The sequence below is a fragment of the Condylostylus longicornis genome, unplaced genomic scaffold, assembly GCF_029603195.1.
Source record: "Condylostylus longicornis isolate FDR11 unplaced genomic scaffold, ASM2960319v2 ptg000075l, whole genome shotgun sequence".
Classification (NCBI taxonomy): Eukaryota; Metazoa; Arthropoda; class Insecta; order Diptera; family Dolichopodidae; genus Condylostylus; species Condylostylus longicornis.
The window spans coordinates 2,110,113-2,125,765 of NW_026578043.1; the positions used below are offsets into that span (position 1 = coordinate 2,110,113).

A 15,653-nucleotide genomic window follows, 5' to 3' on the forward strand; every position below is an offset into this window, starting at 1 on the left:
AAAAAAAAAAAGACTCAACTTTTTTGCTTTAAAAATAATTCAATATAAAAAAAATAAATTAATAATAATTTTTAATATATAAAAAAATAAAAACTAAAAAAAAAATCAAAAAATATTTCGCCATACAAATTCTTGAAAATTATGTCGTATGCAAAGCATTAATATAAGAGCATAAACTTTTTAGGCTTGAATTATTGTAAGGAATGTTTAATATAACTATGAAATAAATATAGTAACAAAATGAATAAAAAATAAAAAAAAAGGTAATTTAATTTTTTATCCCAAAAAAAAAAAAAAAAGAAAATAAAAAAAAAAAAACAAAAAAAAAAACAAAAATATTAAACAAAATTAACAAACAAGGCAAAAACTGTTCATTTTTACATGTACGTATTTTCTATTTAAGTATAAAATTAATTACAATGTTTTATTAATTTGAAAATTTTTTGAAATATACGTTAAATTTATTTTGAGTTATTTAAAAAAAAAAAAAAAGGATAACAAACCAAAATCTTAGTGCGTACTTTATTGAAATATATAGGAAATTTTAACAATATAAACAAAGTAAAACCAACAAAACAAAAAAAAATACAAAAATAAAATAAACAATTTTTATATGGACGATTAAAAAGCCATAAAATATCACCGTAAAAACTTAGGATTAAAATTATATTGCCTCTCAAATTACATTGAAATCAGCAAAAACAAATACTAAACATTACAGACATTTAAGCGTAAATTTCTTAATTATATAAAACATTTGGTATTTAAGTTATTTTTTTTTTTTGTCTAACTCAAAATTTATTTAACACAAAATTAAATTTGTATTCTTATAAAAAACAAAAAAAAAAATGTAATTGTTTTAATCAAAATAAAAATGCACAATGTAAAAAGAAAAAACCAAAGTAATGGTAAAAAAAAATCAAATAAAACTATACTTTATTGTCAAAAAAAAAACAAAAATAAGTAAAAAAAAAAGAAACCCTAAAATTATTAAGAATTTATTTTTTTTTTTACCGATATTATTTTTAAAACACCTTTATTTTATTTTTAAAAATGTTTTACAATTTTTCCTTTTTGTTTTCAAAAAATTTAATTTGATTTTATAAAAGTAGGAACCAATAAAAAAATTTTGTTTCATTTTTTTTTTTTTCAATTTTTTATTTTTGTAAGGATCTTATTTTTATTAGAATTATAAAGAAATAAAAAAAAAGAAAAAAATTTAATAATATTAAAAATTATCTTTAATTATGTATAAAATAAAAAATTAAAAAAAAAGAACAAAATCAGAAACATTTTTTCACACTTTAGCTTAAAATAAATTGTATTTAATTAATAAAAAAAAAAACAAAAAAAAATAAAAATATACAATTTAATTGAATTTGTTATGCAAAATAAAAAAAAAAATTTATGACCTTTTATTTACATTTTCGTTTAAATTTATTACAATAAACCTACTTACATGTCTGTTCCTTTGCGGTTGTTTCCTTATTAATATTTTTCAAGCACATCTTTATTTCATAAATCTAATAGATATAGGATTTGCGTGCTTAATTCACTTTAAATATCGAAAAGTACTGAATCCAGATTAATGTGCTAATAATTTGCTTGAACCCAGTTATGGAATGTATCCTTATATAATATACATATATTCCATATCCTTATATAACCTTCTTATATATGTATATGTATTCCAATTCAAACATAGTTATACTATATCACGTATGCATGCCTATTAAGGTGGGCCTTAGAAATTTAGTAAAAACATTTCGTCCAACAATGAAAGTAAAGAAAGTGTCTTGCAAAGAAAGCATAATGTTGTGTTCTCTATTTAAACCAGTAAAGGAGACATCTTATCCTTAAACAAAAAATTTAATTCTTTAAATTTTAAATGTTTCATATTAGTATAAGCCGTTTAAAAAATTTTTCTATACCTACCTATATGTGTTTACTTATACATCTATATGCATACATACAGGTTTATAGTTCTCTTTCAATGCGTCTTTTTTTTTCTACAAAAATCTTGTGGTACAGCTTGCTAAGTTGCTCAAAAACTGAGCTTGGATTAACTTTGTTGTAGTAACTACTAATTTTAAATAAAATTGGTGGGTAGATAATGCAAATGTATCCAAGGGCTGCCTACTTTGTCCTAAGCTTTAATGCTATATACGGTATACAATAAAAAAATTCACATCATTCCTGGTACATTATCCGTTATTTTATTTCTTATTACTGCGCGGCATTATTAATTTATTATAATTTAAACTATATGATTGACATTTGTTTTGTATAAAACGTCAAAACGTTAGATAGACGTGTCAATATATAATTTAAAATATGTATCCGGTGCGGTTGCCGTGCGGAAATTTTTAGATTTTTAATTCACCAAAGTTTTAAAGCAAGTTTTTGACAACAAAGTTTTAATACATACAAAAGATTGCTTATCTAATAATAATATATATTTTAATAATATATTTTAAATTGGTAGACTATTATATGCTCACAATTTTTATAGAAAATTTTCTTACTGGTAATTTAACCAGGAATTTCGGCATATTAAATGAATATTAAATATTTATTAAAAAATGCCAATAAATTGTCTGTGTAAACACTCAAATTTAAAATTCAACAAACAAATTATTTTATCTAACTGCATACTAAATAATTTCAAGATGTACTCATTTCTGAGACATACAATTTTAATAAACTGGCAGTAAAGTTTATCTTTCCTTTTCTTTCTAAAGAGATCTTCCCCGTTTCCGTAAAAAAAAATTTATAATTTATGACGATTCATATGATTTTGACAATCCACTATAGTAAAATAAGTGAACATTTGAAATGAGACAATTAGAACAAATTTGTCAAATTAATATAATATTAAAAAAATATTGCATATTTTCTTATTATTCATAAAAAGAATAAATTTTTTCAGAGGAAAGACAGTCTTTTTATTTAAAAAAAAAACATAATCTGATAAATTTTTTTCCTTTCATATTTCTATTAAAAAATTCTGTAAAACTTGTAAATTTTTATTTTGTTTACTTTTTTTGCCGAAAGATGTATGGATTATTCAATGATGCCAGGGATGGCAATCAAATATTCATTTGTTGTTTACCACGTGAAATGCAATTGAATTTAAGCTTAAGCGTATTTAACGTCAATTTGGTATAGTAAAAATATCAAACGTCAACGTCAAACATTTTTATTTTCTCCAAAAAATCGTAAGACATGGGTAGAAAGAAAAAGTTGCCTAAAAAACCAAAATTAGAAATAATATACGATGAAAAATCAAGAAAGTAAAATAGTTTGTGAATTATCATTTGATTTTATGTAATAATTTTTTCCTTTAGGGATTTTTTAACTGGATTTCGTAAAAGAAAAAATGAGAGAAGGAAACGTGCTAAGTTAGAGTTAGAGGAAATGGTAAAAAATGAGCGTAAAAGGATCCGAGAAGAAGCAAAAAATGATGTCAATAAGTTAAAAAAATCTTATGCTCCACTGCCCTTTGAGGATGATATAATTGAACAAGAAAAATATGCTGAAGAAAACGATGATGTTACTGTAAAAGTAATAGAATTGACTACTAAGGAAATAGCTGAAAAACGCAACTTTTTAGGTCAAAATGAATTCAGCGAAAGTGAAGAAGAAGTCAATACAAATGAAGAAGTTGAAAGTGAACCCGAGGAAATACCCGGTATGTCTTTGACAAGACCGAAGAAAACAACTTTGAAATTTCCAACTAAAGAGAAAGAAAATACTGGAAAACAAAAAAATGGAGCTCTCAACACAAAACGCGATGTTAACAAAATGATGCAGAAAGTTACTCTTAAATCAATCAAAAAAAGTAAAGTATTTAAAATGAAGGAGAGATTCAATCGCTTAGAAAATAAAAAATTGGCTAAAAGACAGAAGAATAGAGATATACGTCAATTAAAAAGTCAAGGAAGGCGAATAGAGAAAAAGCCCAATTTTAGATTGTTAAACAAAATTCGAGGAAAAAATCCTCATAAAAGAAGGAAATAAATGACTTGTTATTTGTTTTCTGTTTAAATTTTCATCTACATTATTTGTTTATGAAGTTTTAAATAGAAGTTCAGTTTTACAATTAAAAAATTAGTAACTTAAGTAAAAATTAACTTTATTAAAACAAATTTTTTACAAACCAATTTTTAATATTTTTTTATTGCTTAATTTATAAGCTACAAATTGGTGGACACACTTACTTGGGTATGCATATAAAGTTTTAAATTTGTAGATGTAAGATGTATACTTTTTTTACTTTGTAGTTAGCGCAATTTTATAAACTACTCCCAGAAACTATTAACAAAACGATTTTAGATTTGTATTATAAACAAGCAATTTAAAATTCCTACATTTGGGAGTAATAAGTATTTGCTTGGTAGTTTTTGCTTTTGTTTGATTTGTTTATTTGTGTCGAACAACTTATTGGTTGATTGTGTTGATTCTGGTATGATGAATGTTGTTTTTGAGTGTTCTTAGTTGCAGTCTTGTGCTGCAAATTCATTTCCTGTTGAAGCAACTGACTTTGTTGATTCTGTTCCTGTTGTTGTTTTAATTGAGCTACTCTACAAAGTTCTTCGATAACCTCATGATTGTATGTTGAATGCAACATAAGACCTAAAACACCTGCCCGACTAGTCATACTTGCACGAATTTGTCTTTCTTGATCTAATAAGTCATCCATTTTAAGCCATTGCCGAACGCGCTCTAAATCAATTTCAGCTCTGCGAATTTTCTCCCACACATAATGCTTAAAGCAATTTTTTTTGGGGGCACGGCAAAATTCCCCGGTTAAAGTGAAAACATTTTGCACTAATGGGCAACCGCAAACATCAGTATCCAAAACTTTAGGATCTTTACAATGTTCAGGGCAAAGAACTCTTAAACGCTTACAATAAGTCCCACTTGCTGCATTGTAAAAATCGCAAAACATAGAGTTTCCCTCAATTCTGGTTTTAAAAATACTGCCGAAACTTGCTTGACTCTCATATTTATTAAAACATTTTTCCATATGACGAATGGCAGTTCGTGAATGTATTTCATGTCCACAAGTAATGCAATACATAGACTGTTCATCTAAAATATTACAGCTTTTAGTGAATAAAAATTATAAATATGACAATTTTTTACCTTCAATGTCATTATTATCTAGCGCTTTTGGATCTAGCGTGCAACTTTTTGCTCTTTCAACTAATAAATCTAATTCCGCATGCCTTTTATCAAGTTGGGCTAAAGTATAACTGACAGTTGCCTGTTTTTTCCGAATACTGTCTAATTGCTTTTTATTTTCTTCCTCAGCACGACATCTTGTCAAGGTCCACTCTTGAATTCTTTGAGGTAAAACCTGAAAAATTCTATTCGTCGCTAATTTCATTCCACATGCATCAGAGCAATATTTTGACTGTGGACGAGCATTATATGTACACCCTGGACCACGACATTGTCTAAGACCCTCTAATTCTGGATTCATAAATATTTCTGGACTTACAGACCTTTTTCTTTTTTTTATGCGATTTGTCGTTTTCCTTTCCTTTTTCTTCTGATACAGGCAAATTCTCTGTTCGCACCGCGGCTTTCTTCCAATTTTTCTAGATAGGCAACCATCACACATACCACAACTTGGTCGCTGGCATCCTTCGCAAGTTCCACATCTTGGTGTTGAACTTATTGCTGAATTTTGTCCAGCAGAGCTCGGTGTTGTAACATTTGACTTTTCTTTTTCCTTTTTCTTTTTCGGTGGAGTTGTTTGTATAACATCTGGCGTCACAGCATTAGTTGGCATAGCAATTTTTTCAGCTGGAACTAATCGAAAAACAGTCTGCAAAGATGGATCAACCTCCTTACATCTTTGGCAATAGTAGTGTTTAATATGCTTAGCTTCCTTTTCAGAAATGTTAATGCAGTCCCCATGATACCATTCTTCGCATCCATCGCAGCATCTACAATTTTTTTGTTATATACACATAAAACAAGTTATTTTTTTAAGCATACATACATCATAAATCTTGAGCAATCTGATGAACGACAAAGACAATATGCTTGGTCATCTTGTTTCATTATTGTGGCAATTTTACTTTTTCTTTCTGGAAGATCGAATTCCCTAGCAATTTCTTCCTTCTAAAATTATATATGTATGTTATCATTTTCATATTGAATCAATGTTTTTCATACCGATTTTTTCAGTTTCTTTTTTTCGGCCATGTTTCCAAACTTTTTAAAAATGTATTTAACAGATTATCGGCAAAAATTTTTAATTACGATAGAATAAATGGTAACTTTCAGATAAATACTTTTGTTTTAGTAGAATGAAAACGCTATGTTTATTGCTAATAAAATATTTAGCCAAAAAAAAACTAATTTACAAAAACAGTAGTTGTCACATCACTTGAAATGTCAGAATTAAAATTAATGATTACAACTACGACTGACAGTAAAATTTTTGTTATGTCAAGATTGAAACACAGTGCCAAGCCCAAAAATATTTTTTACTTTTGGCACTGTGTTTTCAAAAATCATATACAGAGTCAGTCAGTAAAGAGTATATTTTAGCTTAACGGTCACATTCGGCAAGCATATCTCAATATAGCGAGATAAAAGGATTTGTACGAAATTTGTCCAAACTTTTTTGCGTATGTGTAAAATGAAAGACGAAATAATTAACATTACTGACATCAAAATCATCACACCATATTTTTTAAAATCCTCAAATTTAAATTTTTTTTATTTTTTTTTTTCGTTTTTTTTTTTATTATTTTAAAGTTTATTTTGTTCCAAAAAAAAAAAAATACCTATTTAATTTTCAGTTTCATAACCAAAAAATGTTTCAATTCTGTATCTCTATCTTATTTCTACTAACTAATATTTTTTGGTAGAGACAATTCAGATTTTGTCACTGCTTTTATAAAAAAGCCAGTAATGCAGTGGCTTACTTAGGCTTAGTGATTTTTGTTATTTACGAAACGTAAAACAACTTTGAGATGTACTTGTATATGTCATTCAGAATCTCAGATTCAGATAAAATTTGTATTTGTAAAATCTGTTTGACATCAAACTTTGCCAACAGAGTTACTGTTACATTTTTTAAAGTGAAATAGTGATAATTTATTTTTTGTAAAAGTTTGGAACAGTGATTATAGTTGATTTTTTTGTTTTAGGTATAATTTTCGTAGCAAAATTATTGTATTTTAACCTTGACATAACAAAAATATTTGTCTGTGATTTTGACATCAAGTTTAAACGTCAACAGAACATTAATTTGATTAAACAAAATCTTCACGAACGATAAGAGATTTTCAATTGAAGTTTAATTGAAAGAAGTGGGAAAATTCGAATCCAATCAGATACCAAAAAAAAAGCTAATTTCATGCAAAATGATATATGATGTCATAAGTCGTATGCGCATTAAGTTTATGCGTCAAGTCCATTAATATAAAATTGAATTCACTTTTTTACACCTTTTTCCATATATCTGTATTTCTCTGTATCGTATTTCCCAAATATTCGAAAATATGGAAAAAGGTGTAAAAAATCTTTATTCTGAAAAACTTCAATAGTATTAAAAAATCTTAATTTTAAAGATTTTTTTGTATATAAAAACTTTTAAAAATTTAAAGTTTGACACAAAAAAATGACCAAAATAATTTCATTTTGAAGGTAAATATTCACTTTTGGTAGTGCTAATTCTAAATTTAATTCTATCATATAATACAGGACTTCTTAAACTGTGGGTCGAGACTACTGAAAGGAGGTCAAAAATTGTTACAAAAGTTTATTTTTTCTATTGAATATATAGATATACATAGTTTTATGTCATTCTATTTATTGTGTTTTATTACAACCGATATCCCATCAACGTTTCCAATTATATATATGTGAAATGAATGGTTACGTATTCTTTAATCCTTATTTAATTTACATTGTAAAATAGTGCGATATTACATCTACATCTACGGTTAATATATTATATTTCATTATATGGAGGAGGGGGTCGTTTAAAATTGCCTAAGCTTGAAGGGGGTCGCTATATAAAAAAGTTTAAGAAGCCCTAATATAATATATAAACAGTACTTTGCTTATTGGATTTGGTTATTAATTTAATTATAATTGTAACTTACTTATTAGTTTACTATATTTAATTTATAAAACGAAAAATGAACTTGATTTTATTCAGGAATGAGATTTCAAATTTTCATTTTTGTCGTTAGCACCAGTGGTCGAAGTGAAACCAGTGGTCGTTAGCACCAGTGGTACTCAAAGTGGTGGGATGGTAAAAAAAAAAAAAGTATTATTTTAGTTATTTTTAAAAAAAATAACTAAACAAAATTTACCAAACTTTGGAAGTAAACTAACGAGAATATTTATATTCAAAATTAAATCAACTAAAAATTGAATCAAAAACTGTGCAAATTGTTACCAAAGAAATGCATATACTACTATGTAGTAACGAAAATTTCATTAATAGAAAAAAATTATACGTTACTATTTGAAATTGGTCTTATTTAAAATTACATATATTTAATTTTTGGTTAAATAAATTTTTAAAATTCATTAGAAAATTTTCTTAAATTTTAAAAATTATGTTCCGGAACGCATTTTTCTCTCCTATTAAGTAGTGGGATGGATTTCCAATTATTTAAAAGTACTGGGATGGCATCCCACTCCATCCCGCCTCACTTCGAGCACTGGTTAGTACTGAAAAATATAGTTCTTGGATATTAGAAGCCCAATAGAATCAACAAATTTTGACTTATAAAATATATAGGTAGGTATGCATATTATTTATAGTTTTTTCTATATAATGGAATTCATAATGAAATTTAATAAAATAAAACAATATTTTTTATATTTTATATAGGATTTTATTTTATTTTTGCGCCTGTATTTCTGTTTTAAATTTAATTTTTAGATAAAGTTTTACATATATCATAGTTCTCTTTTTCTTTTATTTATTATTTATTTTTTTTAATATATAGGTTTAATATATTATATATATATACTTTTATCTTTAGTTTTTAAACATTTTTCCTTTTTGCTTACTTATCAATATCAATTCTTTTTTTTACCTTTCATTTTTTTTTTCATATTTTGCAATACAATCGTAACCTTATATTCTATATTCTGTATTCTAAAATGCATTTTAAATATTTATTTTTTTTTTTTTTTGTGTATTTCATAATTTAATTTATACAATTAGGTATTTATTTAGTAAAATTTATTATAAAAGAAAAAAAAAATGAATTTTTCGCTAATTTAATCAAAATTACATTTTTCCGATTCTAATTTTTTTTTTTTAATTTCCATTATCTTTTTGATTTCAAATTTTGGCAATAATTTTCTTTTCTCATCATTTCTAAATTTCTTTTCTTTTCTTTTTTGTATATTTTTAAATTTTAGTTTTCGTTTTACTTAAAAATACATTAAGAGGAGAAAATTTATACATTTCGAAAATTCCAAACATTTATTATAGCTATGTATGTTTTTTTCCAAGAAAAAAAACAAAAACAAAAAAGAAGAAAGCATGGGTTGACCAAGAACATTTTTACATTAATTATAAAAAATTCATAGTTTGATTAATCAATAAACTCAACTTAATTAAGTTTGTAATTTTTTCTTTATAATTATAATTTGAGACGTGGGATATTATGTTGAAGAACAGAAATTCTATATTGTGATAAGTTAGCCGATTAAATATAAAAATGAAAAAACGGTTTTAATTGCTATGGCAACGTTTAATATCTGGCGAATGGAAATCATTCACGGATCATAATTTGATATTATCACGAGATTCGCCAAGTTCAATCTATTCGCTTACAGGAGATTTTTAAATTATAATTTTATTAAAACGAAAATTGTTAAAAAAGTAACTAAATTTTTTTTAAAACATCATATTTGTGCATACAATTTAATTAATTTTTAATTTATTTATGTTCATTTTATTATAAAAAAATACATAATTATTATTATAATAGTTGATTTTTGAGAAAACAAAAAAAAAAAAACCGAACTTTCTATTGAAGTTGTTCTTTGTAGCCGAAATGTTTTTTTTTTTGTCGTTTTTTAATATTACATTAACAATAATAATAAGTTTAATTATAGATATAAATATTTTTTTTTTTTAATTTTTTTCAATTCATTTTTAAAGTAGAGATTTACAAATTACAAATTAATTTAATAATATAATATTAAATTTTTTTTTTGTTTACTTTTTTATAATAGAAAATAAAAATATTTAATGTATCAATATTTTTTTTTATATTTTAATATAACATTATCAAAATATATTTACAAAATTTAAATTTAACATAAAAAATTTTTTTTTTATGTAAAAATAATTAAAGTTATTTTAATATATAAATTTTATTTTTACATGAAATTATATTAAAATAATAATAATATAATCAAAAGGGTATAAATTGCATATTTTAAAATGAAAAATTTTAATTCATTTTGTTTTTTTAAGTAAAGTTTTTTATTTCTTTTTTTTTTTTTGTTTTTATTAATTTTTTAAATAAATAAATTTTGTAAAAAAAAAAAGAAATTAATTATAGTTTACGGCGGCTGTCTTGTTTAATAATTTTATTTTATTTTGTTATTTTTTTTGGGTGTGTTATAGAAGATTATTATTTTATATTTTGTGTACAAATTTGTATTTAATTTCAAATATAAATATTTTTATATAATATTTCAAGTTTATTTTATTATTATTTTATTTCATAGTGTTGTTTTTTTGTTTTTGCGTTTATTTTTTATTTATTTTTATTTTTGCGAGTAGAGTTTGTATTTCAATACCATTATATAAATGTTAATGTTAAACTATCTAATACTTGAGTAGGAGAGTTTTGCTGTTTAAGTTTGATTTAAATTTTATTTTTTTAATTCTTTGTTCCAAAAAATTCTTCATTTATTTTATTTTTTGTTGGTTTAATTTAATTTAATTATTATTGTTTTATTTAATTTAATTTTTATATATAAATGCGTAAAAAGTTTATTATTTGTATTAATTATTATTTTTGTTTTTTTTTTTTTTGTTGTTTTTTGGTTTTAATATTTTATAAAATTAGAAATATTATAAAATTACGAAAAGAATATAAAAAAGAAAATAAAAAAGATTCTTTTTTTCTTTTGTTCGTTTATAAAATTTTTTTGTAAAATTTCAAAATTTTTCATTTGTATAATAATTATTATTAATAATTATCGTAATAATTTATTGTATTTTGTTTTCTTCGTTTAAATTCTGAAATTGTATATTTTTTTATATTAATTATTTCTTGTATCAAAAAAAAAAAAAAAAATTTAAAATTTTGAAATTCTGTTTTAAATTATTGTTTTATGAAAATTTAGTGCTCCAATCAATTTAAAATTTAATTACACTTTAAATTTGAATCGATCGATATTTATAGTTTTTCTAAAAATTGATAAATTTATGTTTTAAAGCTATATATATAATATATGTGAATAATATATATATTTGGCAATTTGAAATATAATTGGAATTGTAATTATTGTAAATTTATCTAAAAAAAATTGTTAAATTTACAAAAATTTTCGAAATTTTTAATATAAATTTGAATCGTTGTGTTCTTTTTTTTTTACACTCATTGGCCTTTATATAACGATTAAGCGATATTTTTCATAGAATACATAGAATTTTTAAAATTTTCTGAAATTCATTCTTAATCTATTTATTTATTTACTATATAAAATTTTTTTTATTAGGCAGTGTTTTTGATCATATTATATTATACTTAATTATTAAAACGTATAATAATTAAGTAGTAAAAATTTTGTAATAAATACAATTATCACAATAATATTAATTATATATATTATATTAATGAAGTTTTATATTAATTTATAAATTATGAAAATTATTTGTTATTCGTATATACATATATAAATGTACTTTAAAATAATAATTTATTTCAAGAATAAAAACATTCACTTTACAATTGTTATTTTGTTATGTATATAACCTTTATTAATTGGTGTATTTATTATATTAATAAATATATGTACATATATATTATATTAATAAATATAATGTACATATAATAAAGGTGTAATTCGGCGTAGCAAATTCAAAAAATTTTCAAAATCGAATTTTCAAACATTATATTTTTTTTTTTGTATTTTTATTGATTTTAATTACAATGATTCCATTGAATGTGCATAAGGATAATAAATTGTTTTTATTATTGCATATAAGAAATTCTATAAATTTGAAACAAATTTGTTTGCAATACTTAATTCTAAATATAAAAATTTTATTTTATATTTAGAATTATTGCAGATAATAATGAATATATAGAATTATATTATGAATTGTATAAAATATCGTTAATCAAAAAAGAATTTATTGCGATTTTTCATTTTAAGTTTAAACACCTTATAAGTACGGTCAGTACTAATTTGTTAATTGAATTAAAATATTAATTGTCGATTAAGTCCGATAAGATTGAACTTTCTGAAATTTATTTTTTGAAATTTTTTTAGAATAACAAATTGTCTCTAACATTTCCTTTATAATCTTATATGGGTTTAATGCAGCTTTCCATATTGCTTTGTTAAAATTGTATACGATTCCAAAATCAAATATAAAGTGAATTAAATATAATTGATTGGAGCTTTATTAAGAAACCATTTTATTCATTATAGTTTTTGAATTTGTATTGTTTTTAATAATTAATTTTGTAATTTTTTTTTTATTTATAACTTCAATTATTAGATTTTTCTGCTTATATTTTGAGTGTAAATTAAAAAATTTGTGTTATATTTGTGTTTTAGTATAAAGATATTTAATAAAAGCATTACATTAAATGATTTTATTAAAGATTTTAATATTATTTTACTAGTTTTATTTTTTGTTTATTTAAATTTATTTCTTTTTTTTTCATTTCATATATATTTTTTTTTGTTTTTGTAAAAGTTACACTTAAATATTAAAAAGCACCAATTTGGTTTTTTCTTCTTTTCAAATGTTTTTTTATTTAATTTAATTAATTAATTATTTTTATTACTAAATTTATTTTTTTTTTTATTTTTTTTTATATAATATTTTATTTTTTTATGGTACATTTACTTTGTTTACTGTTTTATTTTTTTTTTGCTTGTTGCTTTTTTTTATATAAATATTAAAAATTCTTAAGTATTTTCTACTTTTGTTTGTTCAAAAAATTAAAGAAAAAAATTTATATTTTATATATTTTGAATTTATAAAAGAAAAATAGTACAATTAAAAATTTACTTCAAGAATTTGTTTTTTTTTAATGATATAATATTAATTTAAAGAAATTAAACCAATTAATTTTAAATATTTTGTAAATTTATGTGTAAGTAAATTCTAAAATATTTTTCTAAAACGAAATGTTATTTTAATGCCAATTTATTTAATTTTGTTTTTAATATAAATATATATAAATATTTATAATTTTACTTAAAAATTTTTCTTAATTTTTTTTTATAATATTTTTTCTTTTTATTTAATTTTAAAATTATGTGTTTTTTAAACATTTTTCTAGCACAGTTTAGTTTTTGAAATTTTTCTTTTATAATATTCTTTTATTTGAATTTTTTTGGATTAAAATGATTTGATGAAATAAAAAATTTTTATATTAGCGAAAATTTGTTTTAGTATAAGTTTAAAAACCTATTTTACATATTTTTTATTAAAATATAAAATAATTTTTTTATTCTCATGATATTACATATAATTGTTGTCTAGAAAGTTTTTATATTATTAATATTGTTAATTATAAAACATTATTAAATTGTATGGTATTATGTAATTCACAAAATGTTGTTTACAGATATCATCTGCTAATTTAAATAATTAAGTATGAATTGTTGAAATTAGATTTTCTTTAAACCATGAAACGATTTTTTTTTTTAATTCTTTATTAGCTGACAATATTTTGTATTAGATTTCGTGCGCTTTCGTGGATGCATTTTATTAAAGGCAATATTGTCCAAAAAATTTCAATTCATATTGTAAGATGATGTTATTAATTTACATTTTTATTGTTTTACATATTTAATGAAAACGATATAAAATTATTTTCAATATTTTATAAAATTGAAATAATTTACTTGGATAAACTGGAAAAAGTTTCTGTACTAGTTTCAGTTGACAATTTTGTAAAAATATATTACTATATTAATAACATCATTCATTTAGTTTATACCATACAATAAGGATATTACAATATAGTAATTATAAATAAAGAAGTTATAATGTAAAATAGGTTTTTAGTTATTTTTATTTAACAAATTTAATTTTCAAAAATTATTTATAAAAATACCTATATTACAAATACTACACTTTATAAAAATTTTATTTTACTAAAAAAATTGTATTGAAAGTTATCTAAAATGAGAGAACATTTCGTATTAAATTTCAAAAAATGTTTGTATAATTCAATTTTATGTTTTAATTATATATTCATAATTAATTATTATTTTAATTATAAAGCCGTTATGGCACCATTTTTTTTAATACAAAATAATATTAAAATAATTATAAATTATAAATGAAAAATTAAGATATTTTAATTTTTCTATTTACGATATTATTACACAAAAAAAAATACATGTATAAATTAAAAATGATATGTGAAAATAATGCACAAATAAATGTATGATATTTTATTTAAGTAAAAAAAAAAGTAGCACAATATAAATGCATTAATTAAAAGTTTTATGATTTTGTCAAAGACAAAAAACAAAAACATAAACAAAAACAATAAAATTTTTTACAATATTTCTTCTTCTCAATGATATTTTGCTTTCCATTTAAAAAAATCTTGAAATTTCTGTAGATATTATATATTTATAATATGGGATAAAAATTTTTTGGTAAATGGTGTATTTTTGATAATTTTGTTTATTTTTCATAATAATGAAAATCATACATGACAAGAAATAATTGCGTTTTTGCATTTCAATTAAATAATTTCGACAAATTAAGTTTTTAGACAAAAAAACAAAAGTTATTTATTTACCAATTTAAACGATAAAAATAAAAATTGTTAACACTCAAATGAATCAAAATTAAATGAAAGCTAAATGATAACGTCTAACAATTCGTATTTATTGGGAAATTCAATTAATTAAAATTTAATTTACTTGTTTTTTTCAATTCTTAAAATTTTTATTAAAATTTTACTAGTCAATTACATACGAATCTGTAGGAGTAATAGAAAGCAAAATATACTTAAAGTTTGATTACATTTAATATTGTTTTGAAGGTAATATAAAAAAAAAACTTATTATAAATTAATTAATTATTAATTATTGGTAAACCATTAATTATAACGAAATTACAGTTATAAAAATAAGGTATAATAAACATTTACGATCTATAACAAAATATGCACATCTTGAAATAATTGAAAAAAAATTATTTTGATTTTTAAATTAATTAATTTGATTTTCTTTTTTTTTTATATAATATATACGAGATTTATTTGTATGTATGTATAAGTAAAAAATAAAAAATTTATAAAATAAATAAAAAAAAACAAATTAATATACTTTTATTTTTTTTTGTTATATAACATTTTTTGTATTTAGAAGCTTTTAAATCTAAAATAGCTAAAAATACATGCGCTAATAATGATAAGAGTTAGAAAAAAAAACTG

General features: G+C 21.6%; 2 protein-coding genes across 2 annotated transcripts; one reads left to right on the forward strand and one right to left on the reverse strand.

Moving 5' to 3' along the window:
• Positions 1–3,175: 3,175 nt before the first annotated feature.
• LOC129612672 (nucleolar protein 12) lies at positions 3,176–4,157 on the forward strand. The gene is made up of 2 exons (XM_055526429.1): positions 3,176–3,293; positions 3,348–4,157. The coding sequence occupies exons 1-2, from the start codon at positions 3,226–3,228 to the stop codon at positions 4,018–4,020; spliced, it is 741 nt and encodes a 246-aa protein (XP_055382404.1). The 5' UTR covers positions 3,176–3,225; the 3' UTR covers positions 4,021–4,157.
• A 32-nt stretch (positions 4,158–4,189) lies between these two features.
• On the reverse strand, positions 4,190–6,390 carry LOC129612671 (CXXC-type zinc finger protein 1-like). Its single transcript, XM_055526428.1, has 4 exons — positions 6,190–6,390; positions 6,014–6,135; positions 5,149–5,957; positions 4,190–5,094 (listed from the first exon to the last, which is right to left on the reverse strand). The coding sequence occupies exons 1-4, from the start codon at positions 6,217–6,219 to the stop codon at positions 4,367–4,369; spliced, it is 1,689 nt and encodes a 562-aa protein (XP_055382403.1). The 5' UTR covers positions 6,220–6,390; the 3' UTR covers positions 4,190–4,366.
• Between the last annotated feature and the right edge of the window lie 9,263 nt (positions 6,391–15,653).

What these genes read in the sequence shown, in the direction of transcription:
- LOC129612672 (XM_055526429.1), top strand. Translation starts at nt 3,226, where the DNA reads ATGGGTAGAAAGAAAAAGTTGCCTAAAAAACCAAAATTAGAAATAATA. An exon ending in TACGATGAAAAATCAAGAAA is followed by an intron (nt 3,294 to 3,347) that starts GTAAAATAGTTT and finishes TTTTTCCTTTAG; the next exon opens with GGATTTTTTAACTGGATTTC.
- LOC129612671 (XM_055526428.1), bottom strand. Translation starts at nt 6,219, where the DNA reads ATGGCCGAAAAAAAGAAACTGAAAAAATCG. An exon ending in AAAAGAAACTGAAAAAATCG is followed by an intron (nt 6,136 to 6,189) that starts GTATGAAAAACA and finishes ATATAATTTTAG; the next exon opens with AAGGAAGAAATTGCTAGGGA. An exon ending in AGATAATAATGACATTGAAG is followed by an intron (nt 5,095 to 5,148) that starts GTAAAAAATTGT and finishes GTAATATTTTAG; the next exon opens with ATGAACAGTCTATGTATTGC.